The following is a 22,760-nucleotide window of genomic DNA, read 5'->3' as shown; positions in this document are numbered from 1 at the left end:
GGAGTAGGGGGAGTATGGAACAGGCAGCACCCTCAAACCTTCAGAAGTATGAGATGAACCCCAACAACTTGGAAAGGTGGATCTCTCTCACACGTACCAACACAGACTATCCCCCAATTTAACTGATCCCCAAAGGTTTTTGATTAAATAGCGGAATAGAAAATATGATCCCAAAAAAGTGTATGTATATCACACGTACACAACCACACTAGGCCCCAATTACTATTGTTTGTACCCCTAAAAGGCTAGGAGTAGGGGGAGTATGGAACAGGCAGCACCCTCAAACCTTCAGAAGTATGAGATGAACCCCAACAACTTGGAAAGGTGGATCTCTCTCACACGTACCAACACAGACTATCCCCCAATTTAACTGATCCCCAAAGGTTTTTGATTAAATAGCGGAATAGAAAATATGATCCCAAAAAAGTGTATGTATATCACACGTACACAACCACACTAGGCCCCAATTACTATTGTTTGTACCCCTAAAAGGCTAGGAGTAGGGGGAGTATGGAACAGGCAGCACCCTCAAACCTTCAGAAGTATGAGATGAACCCCAACAACTTGGAAAGGTGGATCTCTCTCACACGTACCAACACAGACTATCCCCCAATTTAACTGATCCCCAAAGGTTTTTGATTAAATAGCGGAATAGAAAATATGATCCCAAAAAAGTGTATGTATATCACACGTACACAACCACACTAGGCCCCAATTACTATTGTTTGTACCCCTAAAAGGCTAGGAGTAGGGGGAGTATGGAACAGGCAGCACCCTCAAACCTTCAGAAGTATGAGATGAACCCCAACAACTTGGAAAGGTGGATCTCTCTCACACGTACCAACACAGACTATCCCCCAATTTAACTGATCCCCAAAGGTTTTTGATTAAATAGCGGAATAGAAAATATGATCCCAAAAAAGTGTATGTATATCACACGTACACAACCACACTAGGCCCCAATTACTATTGTTTGTACCCCTAAAAGGCTAGGAGTAGGGGGAGTATGGAACAGGCAGCACCCTCAAACCTTCAGAAGTATGAGATGAACCCCAACAACTTGGAAAGGTGGATCTCTCTCACACGTACCAACACAGACTATCCCCCAATTTAACTGATCCCCAAAGGTTTTTGATTAAATAGCGGAATAGAAAATATGATCCCAAAAAAGTGTATGTATATCACACGTACACAACCACACTAGGCCCCAATTACTATTGTTTGTACCCCTAAAAGGCTAGATGAGGAGTAGGGGGAGTATGGAACAGGCAGCACCCTCAAACCTTCAGTATGAGATTGTGTTCACTGTACCCCACAAAGATTGAGTTCACTGCACCCCACAATGATTGTGTTCACTGCACCCCACAAAGATTGTGTTCACTGCACCTCACAAAGATTGTGTTCACTGTACCCCCCAAAGATTGTGTTCACTGCACCCCACAAAGATTCTGTTCACTGTACCCCACAAAGATTGTGTTCACTGCACCCCAAAAAGATTGTGTTCACTGCACCCCAAAAAGGATGTTGTTCACTGCACCCCAAAAAGGATGTTGTTCACTCCACCCCAAAAAGATTGTGTTCACTGCACCCCACAAAGATTGTGTTCACTGCACCCCAAAAAGATTGTGTTCACTGCACCCCAAAAATGATTTTGTTCACTGCACCCCAAAAAGGATTTTGTTCACTGCACCCCAAAAAGGATGTTGTTCACTCCACCCCAAAAAGATTGTGTTCACTGCACCCCAAAAAGATTGTGTTCACTGCACCCCACAAAGGATTTTGTTCACTGCACCCCAAAAAGATTGTGTTCACTGCACCCCAAAAAGGATGTTGTTCACTGCACCCCAAAAAGGATTTTGTTCACTGCACCCCAAAAAGATTGTGTTCACTGCACCCCACAAAGGATTTTGTTCACTGCACCCCACAAAGATTGTGTTCACTGCACACCAAAAAGGATTGTGTTCACTGCACCCCAAAAAGATTTTGTTCACTGCACCCCAAAAAGATTGTGTTCACTGCAGCCCAAAAAGATTGTGTTCACTGCAGCCCAAAAAGATTGTGTTCACTGCAGCCCAAAAAGATTGTGTTCACTGCAGCTCACACACAGAAAAATGGATGTGGATCACTGACACCTGCCTATCTCCAATCCCACACCACACAGCAATATCGATTGTAGTTTGTAGAACACAGTTTCCCTAAAATTCAGCAGACTCTGTCCCTAACAGGATTGAGAAGAGATCGTAGATCAGGATTGAGTGCAGACCCCACCCCCCACACAGCAATATCGATTGTAGTTTGTAGAAGACACTGACCCTATATAATTCAGCAGACTCTATCCCTAAAATGCCTACAACTCGCCCTGCCTAAACACTCCGACCTGTCCCTCAATTCTATCCGGACACAAATGGTTTTTTCCTGCCTATCTTTCCCTAATCAGCAGCCAGCACGTTGATGTGTGCTCTGTCCCTGAATCTAAGCAGCATAATGACGCCGCTGCGGCTGCCTCGAACTTATAAAGACTTGGTCACATGCTTCAGACGGCCAATCACAGCTACTGAGACATTTGCAGGCATGGCTGGGATGGCTTAAGGCACACCAGTTAAACGATTGTTGATTGGCTGTTGAAAGCCCGCCATGAAAAGAGCGCCAAAGCATGCAAAACCCGGAAATAAAACGACCGAACACGGATTTTTACCCGAACATACAGTAAAGTGTCCGTGTCCGTGTTCGGGTACAAAAAATCCAATTATTCGGTACGAACACGAATAATACAGTCCGTGTTCGCTCAACACTATTCATAATTAAAGAAAAAAAAGAAAAACTGAAAGTGATTAGAGGACATACCTCTCAGCATCATTTTTATTGTCTGTTCGGATTAAATGGCCTTCAGTCTTCAAGACACACTTTGTATGATGCTGCGCTTTCATACACAAGGGGCTTAAACGTCCTTTATTACCTTTGCCTATAGAGACTGATATAAGACAAGTGGTAAGTATTCCATCCACACAAGTAACAATAAAGTACTGGAAGAAATTATTTTTTAATGTCGACAGACAAATGCAGAAGATAGCTATTGCTAATCTTCCTACCCAGCAAGCAATGCACCTCTGCTAAAAGCAGAATGTTCATTTACTATAACTTCATGTTCATTTTCCAATAACCACTGTACAGTGGTGATCGAAAGTTTGGGCTCCCCAGGTAAAAATTTGTATTAATGTGCATAAAGAAGCCAAGGAAAGATGGAAAAATCTCCAAAAGGCATCAAATTACAGATTAGACATTCTTATAATATGTAAACAAAAGTTAGATTTTATTTCCATCATTGACACTTTCAAAATTACAGAAAACAAAAAAATGGTGTCTGCAAAAGTTTGGGCACCCTGCAGAATTTATAGCATGCACTGCCCCCTTTGCAAGGCTGAGACCTGCCAGTGTCATGGATTGTTCTCAATCATTGTCTGGGAAGACCAGGTGATGTCATTCTCAAAGATTTTATATGCCCAGACTCATCTGACCTTGCCCCAACAATCAGCACCATGGGCTCTTTTAAGCAGTTGTCTAGAAAACTGAAACTGAAAATAGTTGACGCTCACAAAGCTGGAGAAGGCTATAAGAAGATAGCAAAGCGTTTTCAGATGTCAATATCCTCTGTTCGAATTGTAATTAAGAAATGGCAGTCATGAGGAACAGTGGAAGTTAAAGCAAGATCTGGAAGACCAAGAAAAATATCAGACAGTATAGCTTGCAGGATTGTGAGAAAAACAATTCAAAACCCACGTTTGACTGCACGATCCCTCCAGAAAGATCTGGCAGACACTGGTTGTGGTACACTATTCCACTATAAATGATACTTGTACAAATATGGTCTTCATGGAAGAGTCATCAGAAGAAAACCTCTTCTATGTCCTCACCAAAAAAATCAGCGTTTGAACTTTGCAAATGAACATATAGACAAGCCTGATGCATTTTGGAAACAAGTTTTGTGGAACGATGAGGTTAAAATTGAACTTTTTGGCCGGAATGAGCAAAGGTATGTTTGGAGAAGAAGGGGCACAGAATTTAATGAAAAGAACCTCTGTCCAACTGTTAAGCATGGGGGTGGATCAATCATGCTTTGGGGTTGTACTGCAGCCAGTGGCACAGGGAACATCTCACGAGTAGAAGGAAAAATGGATTTCAGCAAATTTTGGATGGTAACTTGATGCCATCTGTGAAAAAGCTGAAGTTAAAGAGAGGATGGCTTCTACAAATGGATAATGATCCTAAACACACCTTGAAATCCACAGGGGATTACATCAAGAGGTGTAAACTGAAGGTTTTGCCATGGCCTTCACAATCTCCTGACCTCAACATAATTGAAAATCTATGGATAGACCTTAAAAGAGCAGTGCGTGACAGACAGCCCAGAAATCTCAAAGAACTGGAAGACTTTTGTAAGGAAGAATGGGCAAAGATACCTCAAACAAGAATTGAAAGACTCTTGGCTGGCTACAAAAAGCGTTTACAAGCTGTGATACTTGCCAAAGGGGGCAGTACAATATATTAACTCTGCAGGGTGCCCAAACTTTTGCAGACACCATTTTTGTGTTTTCTGTTATTTTTAAAGTGTAAATGATGGAAATAAAATCTAACTTTTGTTGACATATTATAAGAATGTCTAATCTGTAATTTGATGCCTTTTGGAGATGTTTCCATCTTTCCTTGGCTTCTTTATGCACATTAATACACATTTTTACCTGGGTGCCCAAACTTTCGATCACCACTGTAATCAGAATCAAGACAGCACCTTACAGGGTCACTGGGAATGTACTTCCTCTGCTTCCTGAATCACCAATCACATTCAATTTTCAAGGCAGGTGTGCTGTGAAAAATTCTTAGTATTGAGATGTTCTATTTAAATCAGTAGTAGTAAAGTGTAAGTGTAAGAGTTGGCAAGAAGCCTGCAGTGGGTGTGTTTCAGAATGCCTTTCCTGCATTGCAAGCAGGGGTTCTCGGATCACATGGCAAAAGATAGTCATGCATTCTAGTGCAGGGCTTAACAAATGTGCTTGAAATCTAGGAGCCAGCTAAAAAAAGTTAGGAGCCAGTTTTTTTGTGCATGCTGAATGGCCGGCTTCTGTCGGACTGGCTGCCATACACACGGGCCGAATGGCGGACAGTTTTAATGAAACGGCTGGTGTTGCCCAGCATTCGGCCCATGTGTACTTGACTTGATGATGAGATGGGCAGTAGCTCTCTAGGGAAGGAAAGTGTAGCAATTTGGAGGTGATAGGAGATCAAGTAACTCATGCCACCTTAGGCCCCTTTCACACGTGCACCTAAGTGGAATTTGCTTGCTCAGCGACACATGGACACAGTCTTGCTCTCTTCTATAGGGCAGTTGGATGGAAATGGACTGCCTGTCCATTTCAACCCGATGCCATCTGATTTGACAGATGGAAAGTAGGACCACTATCCATCTGTTTTGGGCCGACAAAATCAGATAGCGGCAGTTGTCAGCGGATATCCGCCACTCCATAGAGGAGACTGGAGGGACTGATCAGGTCTGCCTGAAAAACTGACAGGCGGACCTGATCAGACAGCCCATGTGAAAGGGAACTTCGGCTGTGTGGCATGACAGGGAGAGAATAAAAAGTAATAAAAAATGGAAAATGGGAAAAAAAAATTAAATAAATAAAAAAACTATCCATCTCAGCGATGCCAGTGACTGCTTGTTGCAGACCTGGCCACCACAAGAGGGCGCCAGTTTCCAGATGGAAGCGTCTCTTTGCAGCAGGCGGCAAAACCGCGCCCTCAATTACCGGCCGGCGCGGCATCCTAAACTGCGCAACCGCGGGCGGGGCAGTAGTGTAACCCAGGCCGCTAATTCTAGTCGCCAATGCAACCTGGCGCCTGGGGTTTGTCGAGCCCTGTTCTAGTGCACTACGGTGATGCCTGGGTAGCATAAAACTAAAGTACTGGGCAGGAAGGCTGTGCTCCCTGCATACACTTCAAAGCTTAATTTTCAGTTTTAATTAAAGTGAACCTTTGAGGTTACTACTCACATGAATGCAATTGCTAATTTTGTGCAGTTGAAACAAAAAAAATTGAGCTTGCCATATTAAAAGAGGAGTATTCGTTCTCCCTCCAATGGAAAAATATTGTCCAGAATTGCTCACAGCTGAAATCAGCATTTACTGTACTTCATTGTATATGCAATAACATATACAGGCAATGATTTTAATGGGTCGATGAAGAGTTGAAACCTCTTTTGAGTTTTTTTTTTTTGCTGACTGTGTCCCATTGAGGAGATTTCCCTTCATTTCCTGTTCTGAAGACACAACAGGAAGTGTGAAGAAACCTCCTCTTAGACAGCTGTTACCAGAACAGGGTTTCCCTATTCATAGGTTTTCTTTATATTCCTGCTATAGTAACAAACATTTTAGATTTGTAATAACTTTCTGTCCCAGTTACAATGGTCATCAGGGCATAGATGGGTGAATATGCCAACGCCAACACAGACAGAAATAAAAACTTGTAGGTAGAAGGAAAAAAGAAGCGCTCCCAACGATTTAAGAGTCAAAAAATGTTTTATTTCATTATAAAAGTCCAGCTCAATTTCAGTATGACAAGCCAACGTGTTTCAGTGATTATATTATGCTCACTTCATTGGGGCTTAGAGGAGTTGTAGGAGCTTATAAGCAGTCTACAGCATGGAATCTTTCTCAACTTTTCAATCCAAATCGATTTTGTACCCAGCATCTCCCAAATAAATCCACCAATCAAAATCTGATAGGCGATTTAATACTCTGTAACACTAAAACTCAAAGAAAAAAGTTTTGCTTTTGCGTACACTTTAAATCAGCATTAGCTGGTGGTTGTTCTGTAAAAATAAAGAAAAAGCCACATTCCATCTCTAATCATCGATCTCCTAATACAGACCTGAAAATGTACACTACACATTCACACAACCTGTATCTGGCAGATTACCTTTGGCTTCGTTTTCACTATCCAGAACCATCTGAAAAACATCAGGGGCCAGACAAAGGCCAACATTTACAAGTAATGGCCGCTTCTTCCTTACAGATTCCTTAGAGTTGCTCTGTTTTGCCTGTGACAAAAATGAAACAAGAACTAGCATTGGCTACTTTACTTCCAAAAGTTCTGAACTACAGAAAATTGCTTCTGATAGGATTTTTCTTATTTTTGGGTTGTATGTTTTTGTTTGAGGACATTTTTTTTCCCAAGGAGGATGCAACAAGCAGGTAGTTAAAGATCTACAGTAAGTACATGACATGTATTTTATAACTTAAGTAGTATTTTTTTTTCTTTATGTTCTAGCATGTTTTTGTTAGTAAATTGTATTTGTAAAAAATAGTTGAAAATATGGGAAAATTCTAATAAAGACACATTTAAAACAAAAAAGTAAGTCAGTTATGGCAGATAGAAATTATTTCTATCCTGACCTTGCAGCAAAATTGACTAATCAAACACGGGGCCTACGGGCCGAATGCGGCCCTCCAGGCCATTTCCTGTGGCCTTCACATCTCTCCAGTGGCACCACCCCCACCTTGTCTCAGCGGTTGGCAGCAGAGAGGAGGACATAACTTCTCCGCCAGATCCTGTTCTTCTTCGTGCAGGTGCAGAGAGGCCCACCTCTGCTTTCTTACCTCAGTAGTCGGCAGCAGAGAGGAGGACAGAACTTTTCCTACAGATCCCGTGCCTCTCTGTGTAGCCACAGCACCCCCTTATCTCTGCCTCCCCTGATCTCAGAATTCAGCAAACTCCAACAGCTGACTCCAGCCCTTCTTTGGTCTTCCTCAGGACCCTACACTTTCAGCTTCCCAGCTCCACCCCCAGGCTTCTTTCCAGCAGTCTCACAAGGTAAAAGGGGTGCAATGTGATGTAAGGGAGGGTGGGGGACTCTTGACATCTGTTGATGGTGGGGGCTCTTGACATCTGATGTAAGGGGGGGGGGGGTGCTTTCGACATCTACTTATAATTATTATTAAAATAACACAATTCTTTGCCAGTTAAAAGGTAGGGTCGCAAACGTCTGGTATCATCCACAAGAAACTTTATTGGAGACTGCTCAGACAGAAAACCCATGGCAGAACCATGTTCTGTCTGAGAGGTCTTCAATAAAGTTTCTTGTTGAAGATACCAGTGGTGTATGACTCTCCTTTTCAGACTTGAATCATCTGCTACAGGACTGTGAGTGGGCTCTGTGGTGGTCTGAACCTGCCCTTCACAGCTTTAGTCTAAAGTTATTACTAAAACCAGTAATAACCAAATGCCGAGGCATATATTTAATATGATAAAGAGTAGATATTTATATAATCTTACAGATGCAACTGGCCCTTTGAGGGCGACCAACATGTTGATGCGGCCCGCGATGGCATCGAGTTTGACACCCCTGCTTTAGATCAAAATGAAAAAGTAAAACGTCTCAGATTACTGATCGATTACTAGGTGGTTTTTGAGTAAGTGGAGTATCCATTTTTTTTTTTTCAATCTGCTCCTTTCATTTATCACTTCTGATCAATTTCAAAGTTAATCCAATGAGTTTTTAAAGCATCGATTGGTCTTCCTTTGAATTTAGTTCTATAATTAAATTGAATTAGTAAAACACAATCAAATAAATACAATGTCTGATCACAACTTGTTGGATCATGAATGGTGAGAGGGCACTGAGGAGTATCACCTGTTCAAGAATCATGGCTGCCTGATCCTCTACACGCTGTGGTTTAATGTACAGCGTAGCTCGGAGCTGAAGACGATGCAGATACATTTTCAGGAAGTTTTGGTATTGTCCAGTACCATCAAGGTCTAAAGCTTTCTGAACGTGTTTTATGGCAACTTCAGTTCTATCTTCCTCATCCTCTATCTGTGCTATTTCCATGTGAATTTGGCAGCGCATCACAGTCAACAAGCTGAAGACAGAAGATAATGGTATGAGCAACAATAATATTACAAGGGAATAAAGACACAGTAAGAAAGGAACCGTTTAGAATACAGTTAGTTTCAAGCTGATGGTTATAGTTTTTTTTTTTTTTTGCCAATAGATGCATAAACCCTTTGAACTTTTTATACAAGATATCATCTCATGAAAGATTCACCTTTTACAAATCACTCGCCCTAACTGATGCCTCTCTGTTTCCTGCCAATTTGTAGGTGGGCAACTTGAACCAGGCATTTAATCAATTAAGAAGGTCCAAACATCTGAACCTCCTTGCCTGTTATGTGGTTTTCAACAAATCCCTCATACTTTTCCTATACATCACAAAAAATGTAAAATGCTTAGTATGCAATGCATACCATAGGTATTATGTAAAGAAAATGTTAGGTTCCTCTGGTTATCCCAGCATCTTTAGAAATGGCAGTTGGATGGTCTGGGTATCACTTTGTAAACAATGGACCAGATAGACTCAGATCTACCTACTATATTACCCCTAACAGTCTAATAAGATATTGATTTGTGTCTAGATGACTTCTTTACACTCTACAAATAATTTGAATACTTGCCTATCTATGTCTTCTAATGCTTCGGCAACAGACACCAGAGGCTTCTTCAGGTTCTTGCGCAGATACCGCTGCAGTAAAGGCAAACAAAGATTCCACAGAGTTGTGCACACACCCTGAATTGAGATCTGGTCGCCCAGATGTACTGCATCCTGTAATGTTGTCTCCAGCTTCCTTATAACTTTTAACTGTACCTATATTAAGGAAAACATCCTTTAGGTAAGGTATTTTTGGAAACTACAAGTTCTATGTACAGTATGTGTGATTGTGTGCATAGTTATAAATACTCTCCACGCCTATTCTCAATATTCATCTACTGATTACCTGAATTTGTCAAAGATAAGAATTTGTTTAATATTTTATGAGCAGTGCTTTTAACTATGACTCATAGGGGTTGATATACTAAAACTGGAGCATTTAGAATCTGGTGCAACTGTGCACGGGTAGCCAATCAGCTTCTAACTGCAGCTTCAGTTAAGCCTTGACAATAAAACCTGGAAGCTGATTGGTTTCTATGCAGAGCTGCACCAGACTTTGCACACTCCAGTTTTAGAACCCCCCTTACTGTATGATATACATCCAAATGTTACTTTGTGAGTTTTAGAAGAAGGGGGTTTTTTGGTGTCTCAGGCCAATGTGATGGGACTTTGTGGGCAAGTAATAATATAATCAACGTAGTAAAAAGATTTTGGATTTATTCCATAAATCATATATTATTTATAATACATATATACATATTGTATGAGAAGTGATATTGGTGCTTGGATTAAAGGCCCAAAACGTGAAGAAGAAGTAGGAAAAGATTCAAGAGAACCTGTGACATAAGTGATTTAAGTGACAAAAATGTGGATGTTGTCTCTGTGTTTCCAGAGAGAATTCCAGGAAATGATGGTTCACAGAGTTCATCCAGATTCTGACGCGTTTCGGCTGTTTATAGCCTTTTTCAAAGGTTTGTCACCCAGTCTGTAATGTATAAACAATAACCATTTAGTTATTGAAAATAAATGCAGTTTTTGAGTTACACGAAGTAATAATTGGTGTTTGTACATACATGGTTTTTTTCCCTTTGTTACTGCAAACTTTTCTCTCTGTGTCCTTGTAGGCTGCAGCAAGGAGCTGTGGTATACTTGATCTGGGGGTGGTATATATATATATATATATACACACACAAGTAAGGTATAATATAATGTTTTTGAGGTATTGGCACAATATGTTTTGACATATTTGTCTTTACTTACAATTATTTGGATATAAAGTAGTAGCCAGGTAGACTGGAAACTGTCCTGTGATGATTCTTTCTATTGCAAAAGAAATCCCATATTGGTGTTCAGGTTTTGTGTTTTTACATCAGAAAAAGTACTGATATGTGAAGTAAATGGTAACTTTCGATTAAGGATCCTTTAAAACTTACTTTTTATCAATTCTTTCTAGGAAAGAATGCACATACCGCACCGAGGAGGCGACTGGAACAAAAAACTATTGCAAATGGAAATGAGATGGATCAGGCGCTTGAATGCAACAAAATTTCCAGGTCTAAATGAAACAGAAAGTTTCAGACCATTCCTAGAAGGTTTTTCCTCGGGTAAAACAGACTAAAACTAACCAACCCAGGATGACTGCATGGCTATTACAACTCAACAAACTAACATGCAAAGAAACCCAAGCGGGAAAAAAAAAAAATCTATAAGGAAAAAATGGACCAGAAGAAACCTCATCCATTCATAAAAAACCTTGGTTACTACATAGTTATAAACGGGGGGTTGTGAGAACCAGCGCTATGGATAAGAACTGACAGGCAGTAAAATATAAGGTTGCAGCCACCAACCGAACCCCTAAGAAACTTAGGGGCAGGAATATAGTGTGGGGGTGAATAGTTGGAAAACGGCGCTACCTAACGCATGTGCAAAGATGCGGGTGAGGAGGAAAAAAGTGCTTAGTGCGTGCAAAGTGACATATAGATAGTTGTGTACATAGGTCGATATATAAAACTTAGGCCAAGACAATAAATAAATAAAATAAAATAAAAGAGAAAATGTGAAGTGTGGTAAAAATGTGTGTTAAAGATGTATATAAAATCAATATTATAGTGATTTCCAGTAGGTACTGCTGAGTAAATGATGATTAATACAATTATTAAATAGGTGAATAATGTAGAATAAATACTGTTGAATAAATAATGTTAGGTAAAAAACGCTGGATGTATTGGTTATAAATCGATCTTAAATCAAAGGAGCAGTGAGGATACTAATTGTATACCTTTTGGGATGTAATTCTCCAGTTTAAACACTAGGTGTCACACTTACCCTAAGACCACAGATGTTAAGTATATGAGCCAAAAGACAGGATGTAGGTGAGATCCTCAAACCTGTCTACTGACGGTCCCCTCGGACCCAAAAAGATCCCATCTGGGTACAAAAGGGAGAAAAGAGAAAAGCTACTCAGTGTGATAAGTGTGGATCGGGTATACAATGTGATAGTAGCGACTCACGCTTGGGTAGATGCAGCAGATCCCTTCAGATATTGGCAGTCTGCGCCAAGGAAGCTCCTGCGTTCCAAGCCTAGGCGAGCTGCGGACCGGAAGTGACGTGGGTTTCCGCCCTACGTACGTTTCGTCATAGGACGTCTACGGGGAGCGGTACCCGTCAGTCGACCTCATCGTCCATAAATAGCCAGAGTCATCCCATCAGCCAATCATTCGCCCTGATACACACCTGAGGATGATTGTACGATAATGGAAAAATGGTGGAGTGTACAGGCTTATTATGGGATGTCTCTCTAGGCTATAGTGATCATCATAATAGATCATGCTGCCATCTAGTGGATCAATTTTAAATTACAAGGATATAAGAACAAAATTTTATTAGGAACGAATATGTGTAAAAAAATTCCGTAAAAATAATGTGTGTAAGAGGAGGAAATAAAAAATAGAAAATAAAATTAAAAATGGGCATCAGACATTTATTTAAATGTTTTTAATAAGGAAAAAATATAGAAGTGATGGAAAAAGTGTTTTGTGAGACATAAGGGTCCCAAAGAACATTAATGATAATCTGACCACAAGAAATTATATTGAAGAAAAAAATAATAATATTTAGTGTTAACGTCGATATATATATGAGTGTGTGAGTATATCCAAATAAAACATTGGTGAAAAGAATAGATGAATAGTATTAGTGGAGTGAAAATGAAAAATGTGTATAGAAATACACCCGTGAAATATTTATGGCTATAATGAAGAGTGGGAAGGGAAGTTTAAAAAAGTCCTCATGAACTGAGGTTAATAAAAACATCCAGCTGTTTGGAAATAACGTGTCCAATTACATTCTGAGATGACAACAGAGGTCCACCCATGGGGGAAATATAATAGTTATTCCTTAGAAAGCTTAAAATGTGGAGTGATGTTGGATGAGAAGGTCAAAAAAAATTCCATAAAAATAAAAATAAAAATAAAAATAGAAGTGGATATCATATGTAAGATAATAAGATAATAAACCAATTGATGCGTTGACTTCCATATCTCTTCAGAGATGGTAATCTTGATAGTAATGAAGAATTGATGTTTAAGCGAAAAAAAATTCCAAAAAGGTTAAAAACATTTAGGAGGCGTTAGACAGTCATTTATCAGATAGGAGAAGATCCTCAACATAAAAGATGGTATATTAATATTACCCAGATGTTAAATGAGGAGGCTAAAAAGAGGATGTCGGATGAGAAGGCTAGAAAAAATCCGCATCACAAATGTCGTAAAATCCATAAGAAATATCTAAAAAAATCAAAAAGTAGAGATGCGTATCGAAAAAGGAAGAAGGCGTGTGGGAACAGGCTTAAAAAATACATATATAAAACATATGTAAAAACATATGTAAAAAATATATATCAAGTAATATAAAAATATAAAAATCGCACATAAAGGATATCATAAAATGTCAGTAAAAAGGGGAAGTAAAACAAGATATGAAAACAAAATGTAAGAAACAAAACCAAAAGAGGTTAATTCTTGAGGTAAAATCCAAAGGGAATAAAAATGAGTTATGTGTCTGTGATAAAACAATTTAAATCAATGTCGGCATTTAATCCCTCAGGACGGAGAGAACGCATTAAGAAAATCCATTTAGTTTCATTCTTTGATATCATTCTTCTTTTGTTGCTACCTCTCCAATCGTTTTTTATTTTATCAATTCCATAAAAAATCATTCCTGTTGGATTCTGTGCATGAACCTCTTTAAAGTGTCTTGATAGAGTGTGTTTTTCAAATCCCTTTTTGATGTTCTTTATGTGTTCTCTAATTCTTACGAAGAGGGGTCGTGTGGTTCTTCCGACATATTGTAATTTGCAAGGGCATTCCACCACATATGTGACATGTGTACTCGTACATGTGATGGTGTCTTTAATTTTATACTCTGTACCCGTGACATTGGATTTAAAACTTTTTATTTTTTTCTGTTGTTTCCTGTTGTTTCTACAAGGGAGACATTTCTGACATCGGAAGAAACCATTGATGGCTGTGGGTAATAGGATCTTTTTGGGTGGATTAATTACATTATGCACAATTTTATCTCTTAGGGTAGGAGCTCGGCGGTAGATAAATGATGGTCTTGTGGGCAAAAATTGCTTGAGAGTTTTATCTGCTCTGAGAATAGGCCAGTGTTTTCTGATAATTTTTTCCATATCTTTATGTTGCTTGTTGAAGCCTGTAATAAATGCATACTCAAAGCTGTTACCGTTGTTTTTCTTTCTATTGTTATTTTCTGTGATTAAGTCCTCTCTTTTCATTTTCCTGACCAACTGTTTGGTATGTTCAAGTTCCTTCTTCTTGTAGCCTTTTTCTAAAAATCTGGTTATTAATATATCGGCCTGATTGTCGAAGTCTTGTATGTCACTACAATTCCTCCTAATTCGTAGTAATTGGCCTTTGGGTATATTGCCTAGCCATCGTTGGTGGTGGCAACTTCGTGTAGGTATGTACCCATTCTTATCTGTTTTTTTGAAGAAGGTTTTACTTTGTAACTTACCATCCTTTTTAAAGAGCTCCAAATCTAAATAGGCGATTTTATTGAGGTCCCAGTTTCCCGTGAACGTAATTCCATATCCGTTATCACTAATCTCATCAAAGAAAACTTGTAATGATTCTGGGGTGCCTCGCCATATTAAAATGATATCATCAATATATCTTCGATAAAATTTTAAAAAAGGTCTATCTACACTAAAAACTTGCTCCTCCTCCCACTTTTGCATAAAAATATTGGCCACACTGGGGGCATATCTGGCCCCCATGGCTACTCCCTTTGTTTGTACAAAATATTGTCCCTTGTACCAAAAATAATTCGAATCCATCGCCATTTCAAGTCCCTCTAAAATAAAGTGCAATTGTGCCTGTTTAAAATCGGTAAAATTACTCAGCGCCCACTCTACAGCATCTAAGCCATCCTTTTGTATTATGTTGGTATACAGAGAATTGACATCAATTGTGACCAGGATGTCATCATCCGTTACCTCGAGATGTTCTAATTCGTGTAACAACTGTTTGCTGTCTCTGAGGTATGATTTACCCTGGGGTACTAGTGGTTGGATAAATTTATCCAGGTATTCCCCTAATCTGGAGTGTACTGAGTTTATTGCACTTACAATTGGACGTCCCGGTGGCTTTGTTTCATTTTTGTGTATTTTGGGGAGGTAATATATAACCGGGGTTCTTGCTGCTTCCAACTTCAGATATTGGGCCTCCTTTTTGTTTAAAATATGCCCTTCCTTCCCTTTCTTTATATATGTGTCTAAAGCCTTCTCAAATTTTCTCTTTGGATCTCCTTTAAGTTTTTTATATGTGTTTTCTTCCTTGAGGAGCCTTTCCATTTCTTCCTCATATTCCTTTTTATCCAATATAACCAGACCTCCTCCTTTATCCGCTGGTCTTATCACAATTCCCTTCCTCTTTTCCAGTTTTTTGATGGTGTTCCAAGTTTCCTCCTCTTTCCTGTTCCGTATCTTTAAATCTCTTATTTCTTGTTCTACCATTCTTTTGAAAACCTCTAGGTTTTCATTCTGGGGGTTTTTGGGGTTGAATGTTTGATTTGTTTCTAAGAGTTGTATGTTTAAATTCCTCATTTTTCGTGTTTGTATTCTTCTCTTTCTTAAGGGCAAAAAATTTTTTTATGTTGAGCTTGCGGATATATTTTTGGAGATCTATGTATGCCTCGAATTTGTCCAAATTTTTGTTAGGCGCATATTTGAGGCCAAGATCCAAGAGTTTCAGTTCATCCTCATCGAAAGTGACTGTGCTGAGATTAAAAATTCCTTTTCCTAAAAACGTCTTCTTCTTTTTCTTTGTCCCCCCTCGTTTTCCTCTTGGTTTGCGTTTCTTTCTTGTTCCCTGAACCCGTTGTTCTGTTCCCTCCTGTATGGGTGGTAGCCTCCTTGTGTTCTGGGTGGATCCCCATCTCTCTCCTGTTGCGATCTGTATGGATGGTATCCTCCTTGTGTTGTGGGTAGTTCCCAGTCTCTCCCCTGGTAGGGTCTCCTTCCATTGTCCCTCCAATTCATGTTGCGTCCCCTCTGTGGTCTGTGTCCTCCATGTGTTCCACCTGGGTGGTCGCGTCTCGGGGGTGGTGGTCTCCAGTTGTTCCTCTGATTGTCCCAAAAATTTGGATTCCTTTGTGGGCCTCCAAAATTTCTTGGGGGTCTGCCTCTGTTCCCTCTCGGAAAAAAATCCCTTCTGGTGAATGGTTCTCTGTATTCGTATTGTTCCTCATTGTGATAGTCGAGAGGGGAAAACCTATTATAGGTATCAACCCGATATTGATTGTGAGTAGGCGTTCTATCATAATGTACATTCGGTTGTGGGCCATTTCTTGGTGGTCTTGGTTCAGTGGTCTGTTCATAAGGTGGTCTTCCCAAATTTCCCGGTGTTCTGGGAGTCATAGGGGTCACAGGAGTAGTGACCTCCATCCATGTATCATCATCCTCATCCTCAATTTCAGACGGTTCCCTTGATACTAAGTGGACAGGGTCCACACTAGTGCCCAAACCATTGTACAATTCATCGGATTGCCATTTATAGACTGTGTTGTTTCTATAGTCTAGAATGTCCCTCTTATATTTCTTCTGTTTTTTAGCTTGTATGGTTTTATCATATTTTTGTACAGCTTCTTGCAGCGCTTTTTCTTTATTTTTATACTCATTGGTTTCAGAATAAGGTGCCAATTGTTCCTTAATTTGTATAATCGTGTTTTCGATCTTTTTGAGTTTGTATTGCCTCCTCTTGATTATTAAAGTCAGCAGTTCTTTTTCACTTCTATTAAAGAAACCATACCATTGTTCCAGGAGACCAGGGTCTGTGATGTGGTCATTGGGGGATATGTCCCATCTAAGTCTCCTAGGTGCTATACCTTCCTTGGTGTATTTTTCCAATGTGGCAATGTCCCACCAGACCCTCAGTTGTTTTTCCATATTCTGTTTTAACTCTTTAAAAGATCCTTCCATGTCTTGCCTTTGTATGATGGTCTCCTGGTCAAAAATTTCCTCTATATTTACTGCTCTGGAGTTCATATACTTAAAAATATCCATTGCTGCTAGGTTGTAGTGACAGAGTCACTCAATAAGTTATAAACGGGGGGTTGTGAGAACCAGCGCTATGGATAAGAACTGACAGGCAGTAAAATATAAGGTTGCAGCCACCAACCGAACCCCTAAGAAACTTAGGGGCAGGAATATAGTGTGGGGGTGAATAGTTGGAAAACGGCGCTACCTAACGCATGTGCAAAGATGCGGGTGAGGAGGAAAAAAGTGCTTAGTGCGTGCAAAGTGACATATAGATAGTTGTGTACATAGGTCGATATATAAAACTTAGGCCAAGACAATAAATAAATAAAATAAAATAAAAGAGAAAATGTGAAGTGTGGTAAAAATGTGTGTTAAAGATGTATATAAAATCAATATTATAGTGATTTCCAGTAGGTACTGCTGAGTAAATGATGATTAATACAATTATTAAATAGGTGAATAATGTAGAATAAATACTGTTGAATAAATAATGTTAGGTAAAAAACGCTGGATGTATTGGTTATAAATCGATCTTAAATCAAAGGAGCAGTGAGGATACTAATTGTATACCTTTTGGGATGTAATTCTCCAGTTTAAACACTAGGTGTCACACTTACCCTAAGACCACAGATGTTAAGTATATGAGCCAAAAGACAGGATGTAGGTGAGATCCTCAAACCTGTCTACTGACGGTCCCCTCGGACCCAAAAAGATCCCATCTGGGTACAAAAGGGAGAAAAGAGAAAAGCTACTCAGTGTGATAAGTGTGGATCGGGTATACAATGTGATAGTAGCGACTCACGCTTGGGTAGATGCAGCAGATCCCTTCAGATATTGGCAGTCTGCGCCAAGGAAGCTCCTGCGTTCCAAGCCTAGGCGAGCTGCGGACCGGAAGTGACGTGGGTTTCCGCCCTACGTACGTTTCGTCATAGGACGTCTACGGGGAGCGGTACCCGTCAGTCGACCTCATCGTCCATAAATAGCCAGAGTCATCCCATCAGCCAATCATTCGCCCTGATACACACCTGAGGATGATTGTACGATAATGGAAAAATGGTGGAGTGTACAGGCTTATTATGGGATGTCTCTCTAGGCTATAGTGATCATCATAATAGATCATGCTGCCATCTAGTGGATCAATTTTAAATTACAAGGATATAAGAACAAAATTTTATTAGGAACGAATATGTGTAAAAAAATTCCGTAAAAATAATGTGTGTAAGAGGAGGAAATAAAAAATAGAAAATAAAATTAAAAATGGGCATCAGACATTTATTTAAATGTTTTTAATAAGGAAAAAATATAGAAGTGATGGAAAAAGTGTTTTGTGAGACATAAGGGTCCCAAAGAACATTAATGATAATCTGACCACAAGAAATTATATTGAAGAAAAAAATAATAATATTTAGTGTTAACGTCGATATATATATGAGTGTGTGAGTATATCCAAATAAAACATTGGTGAAAAGAATAGATGAATAGTATTAGTGGAGTGAAAATGAAAAATGTGTATAGAAATACACCCGTGAAATATTTATGGCTATAATGAAGAGTGGGAAGGGAAGTTTAAAAAAGTCCTCATGAACTGAGGTTAATAAAAACATCCAGCTGTTTGGAAATAACGTGTCCAATTACATTCTGAGATGACAACAGAGGTCCACCCATGGGGGAAATATAATAGTTATTCCTTAGAAAGCTTAAAATGTGGAGTGATGTTGGATGAGAAGGTCAAAAAAAATTCCATAAAAATAAAAATAAAAATAGAAGTGGATATCATATGTAAGATAATAAGATAATACACCAATTGATGCGTTGACTTCCATATCTCTTCAGAGATGGTAATCTTGATAGTAATGAAGAATTGATGTTTAAGCGAAAAAAAATTCCAAAAAGGTTAAAAACATTTAGGAGGCGTTAGACAGTCATTTATCAGATAGGAGAAGATCCTCAACATAAAAGATGGTATATTAATATTACCCAGATGTTAAATGAGGAGGCTAAAAAGAGGATGTCGGATGAGAAGGCTAGAAAAAATCCGCATCACAAATGTCGTAAAATCCATAAGAAATATCTAAAAAAATCAAAAAGTAGAGATGCGTATCGAAAAAGGAAGAAGGCGTGTGGGAACAGGCTTAAAAAATACATATATAAAACATATGTAAAAACATATGTAAAAAATATATATCAAGTAATATAAAAATATAAAAATCGCACATAAAGGATATCATAAAATGTCAGTAAAAAGGGGAAGTAAAACAAGATATGAAAACAAAATGTAAGAAACAAAACCAAAAGAGGTTAATTCTTGAGGTAAAATCCAAAGGGAATAAAAATGAGTTATGTGTCTGTGATAAAACAATTTAAATCAATGTCGGCATTTAATCCCTCAGGACGGAGAGAACGCATTAAGAAAATCCATTTAGTTTCATTCTTTGATATCATTCTTCTTTTGTTGCTACCTCTCCAATCGTTTTTTATTTTATCAATTCCATAAAAAATCATTCCTGTTGGATTCTGTGCATGAACCTCTTTAAAGTGTCTTGATAGAGTGTGTTTTTCAAATCCCTTTTTGATGTTCTTTATGTGTTCTCTAATTCTTACGAAGAGGGGTCGTGTGGTTCTTCCGACATATTGTAATTTGCAAGGGCATTCCACCACATATGTGACATGTGTACTCGTACATGTGATGGTGTCTTTAATTTTATACTCTGTACCCGTGACATTGGATTTAAAACTTTTTATTTTTTTCTGTTGTTTCCTGTTGTTTCTACAAGGGAGACATTTCTGACATCGGAAGAAACCATTGATGGCTGTGGGTAATAGGATCTTTTTGGGTGGATTAATTACATTATGCACAATTTTATCTCTTAGGGTAGGAGCTCGGCGGTAGATAAATGATGGTCTTGTGGGCAAAAATTGCTTGAGAGTTTTATCTGCTCTGAGAATAGGCCAGTGTTTTCTGATAATTTTTTCCATATCTTTATGTTGCTTGTTGAAGCCTGTAATAAATGCATACTCAAAGCTGTTACCGTTGTTTTTCTTTCTATTGTTATTTTCTGTGATTAAGTCCTCTCTTTTCATTTTCCTGACCAACTGTTTGGTATGTTCAAGTTCCTTCTTCTTGTAGCCTTTTTCTAAAAATCTGGTTATTAATATATCGGCCTGATTGTCGAAGTCTTGTATGTCACTACAATTCCTCCTAATTCGTAGTAATTGGCCTTTGGGTATATTGCCTAGCCATCGTTGGTGGTGGCAACTTCGTGTAGGTATGTACCCATTCTTATCTGTTTTTTTGAAGAAGGTTTTACTTTGTAACTTACCATCCTTTTTAAAGAGCTCCAAATCTAAATAGGCGATTTTATTGAGGTCCCAGTTTCCCGTGAACGTAATTCCATATCCGTTATCACTAATCTCATCAAAGAAAACTTGTAATGATTCTGGGGTGCCTCGCCATATTAAAATGATATCATCAATATATCTTCGATAAAATTTTAAAAAAGGTCTATCTACACTAAAAACTTGCTCCTCCTCCCACTTTTGCATAAAAATATTGGCCACACTGGGGGCATATCTGGCCCCCATGGCTACTCCCTTTGTTTGTACAAAATATTGTCCCTTGTACCAAAAATAATTCGAATCCATCGCCATTTCAAGTCCCTCTAAAATAAAGTGCAATTGTGCCTGTTTAAAATCGGTAAAATTACTCAGCGCCCACTCTACAGCATCTAAGCCATCCTTTTGTATTATGTTGGTATACAGAGAATTGACATCAATTGTGACCAGGATGTCATCATCCGTTACCTCGAGATGTTCTAATTCGTGTAACAACTGTTTGCTGTCTCTGAGGTATGATTTACCCTGGGGTACTAGTGGTTGGATAAATTTATCCAGGTATTCCCCTAATCTGGAGTGTACTGAGTTTATTGCACTTACAATTGGACGTCCCGGTGGCTTTGTTTCATTTTTGTGTATTTTGGGGAGGTAATATATAACCGGGGTTCTTGCTGCTTCCAACTTCAGATATTGGGCCTCCTTTTTGTTTAAAATATGCCCTTCCTTCCCTTTCTTTATATATGTGTCTAAAGCCTTCTCAAATTTTCTCTTTGGATCTCCTTCAAGTTTTTTATATGTGTTTTCTTCCTTGAGGAGCCTTTCCATTTCTTCCTCATATTCCTTTTTATCCAATATAACCAGACCTCCTCCTTTATCCGCTGGTCTTATCACAATTCCCTTCCTCTTTTCCAGTTTTTTGATGGTGTTCCAAGTTTCCTCCTCTTTCCTGTTCCGTATCTTTAAATCTCTTATTTCTTGTTCTACCATTCTTTTGAAAACCTCTAGGTTTTCATTCTGGGGGTTTTTGGGGTTGAATGTTGATTTGTTTCTAAGAGTTGTATGTTTAAATTCCTCATTTTTCGTGTTTGTATTCTTCTCTTTCTTAAGGGCAAAACATTTTTTTATGTTGAGCTTGCGGATATATTTTTGGAGATCTATGTATGCCTCGAATTTGTCCAAATTTTTGTTAGGCGCATATTTGAGGCCAAGATCCAAGAGTTTCAGTTCATCCTCATCGAAAGTGACTGTGCTGAGATTAAAAATTCCTTTTCCTAAAAACGTCTTCTTCTTTTTCTTTGTCCCCCCTCGTTTTCCTCTTGGTTTGCGTTTCTTTCTTGTTCCCTGAACCCGTTGTTCTGTTCCCTCCTGTATGGGTGGTAGCCTCCTTGTGTTCTGGGTGGATCCCCATCTCTCTCCTGTTGCGATCTGTATGGATGGTATCCTCCTTGTGTTGTGGGTAGTTCCCAGTCTCTCCCCTGGTAGGGTCTCCTTCCATTGTCCCTCCAATTCATGTTGCGTCCCCTCTGTGGTCTGTGTCCTCCATGTGTTCCACCTGGGTGGTCGCGTCTCGGGGGTGGTGGTCTCCAGTTGTTCCTCTGATTGTCCCAAAAATTTGGATTCCTTTGTGGGCCTCCAAAATTTCTTGGGGGTCTGCCTCTGTTCCCTCTCGGAAAAAAATCCCTTCTGGTGAATGGTTCTCTGTATTCGTATTGTTCCTCATTGTGATAGTCGAGAGGGGAAAACCTATTATAGGTATCAACCCGATATTGATTGTGAGTAGGCGTTCTATCATAATGTACATTCGGTTGTGGGCCATTTCTTGGTGGTCTTGGTTCAGTGGTCTGTTCATAAGGTGGTCTTCCCAAATTTCCCGGTGTTCTGGGAGTCATAGGGGTCACAGGAGTAGTAACCTCCATCCATGTATCATCATCCTCATCCTCAATTTCAGACGGTTCCCTTGATACTAAGTGGACAGGGTCCACACTAGTGCCCAAACCATTGTACAATTCATCGGATTGCCATTTATAGACTGTGTTGTTTCTATAGTCTAGAATGTCCCTCTTATATTTCTTCTGTTTTTTAGCTTGTATGGTTTTATCATATTTTTGTACAGCTTCTTGCAGCGCTTTTTCTTTATTTTTATACTCATTGGTTTCAGAATAAGGTGCCAATTGTTCCTTAATTTGTATAATCGTGTTTTCGATCTTTTTGAGTTTGTATTGCCTCCTCTTGATTATTAAAGTCAGCAGTTCTTTTTCACTTCTATTAAAGAAACCATACCATTGTTCCAGGAGACCAGGGTCTGTGATGTGGTCATTGGGGGATATGTCCCATCTAAGTCTCCTAGGTGCTATACCTTCCTTGGTGTATTTTTCCAATGTGGCAATGTC

At 39.1% G+C, this 22,760-nt stretch overlaps 1 protein-coding gene across 1 annotated transcript in view; it reads right to left on the bottom strand.

Moving 5' to 3' along the window:
- CFAP46 (cilia and flagella associated protein 46) overlaps positions 1-22,760 on the bottom strand; it is a 363,053-nt gene that overhangs the window by 268,591 nt on the left and 71,702 nt on the right. The window contains exons 12-15 of the mRNA XM_082268864.1: positions 9,505-9,695; positions 8,684-8,912; positions 6,970-7,090; positions 2,845-2,971 (exon numbers count right to left, since the gene is read on the bottom strand). Coding sequence (XP_082124990.1) covers positions 2,845-2,971; positions 6,970-7,090; positions 8,684-8,912; positions 9,505-9,695 — 668 coding nt within the window. The remainder of the gene's footprint in view (positions 1-2,844; positions 2,972-6,969; positions 7,091-8,683; positions 8,913-9,504; positions 9,696-22,760) is intronic.

This window comes from Pelophylax lessonae (assembly GCF_965119305.1).
Source record: "Pelophylax lessonae genome assembly, chromosome: 9".
Taxonomy (NCBI): Eukaryota; Metazoa; Chordata; class Amphibia; order Anura; family Ranidae; genus Pelophylax; species Pelophylax lessonae.
The sequence above is the reverse complement of the archived record's forward strand: the minus strand, read 5'-3'. Positions and strand labels throughout refer to the sequence as shown.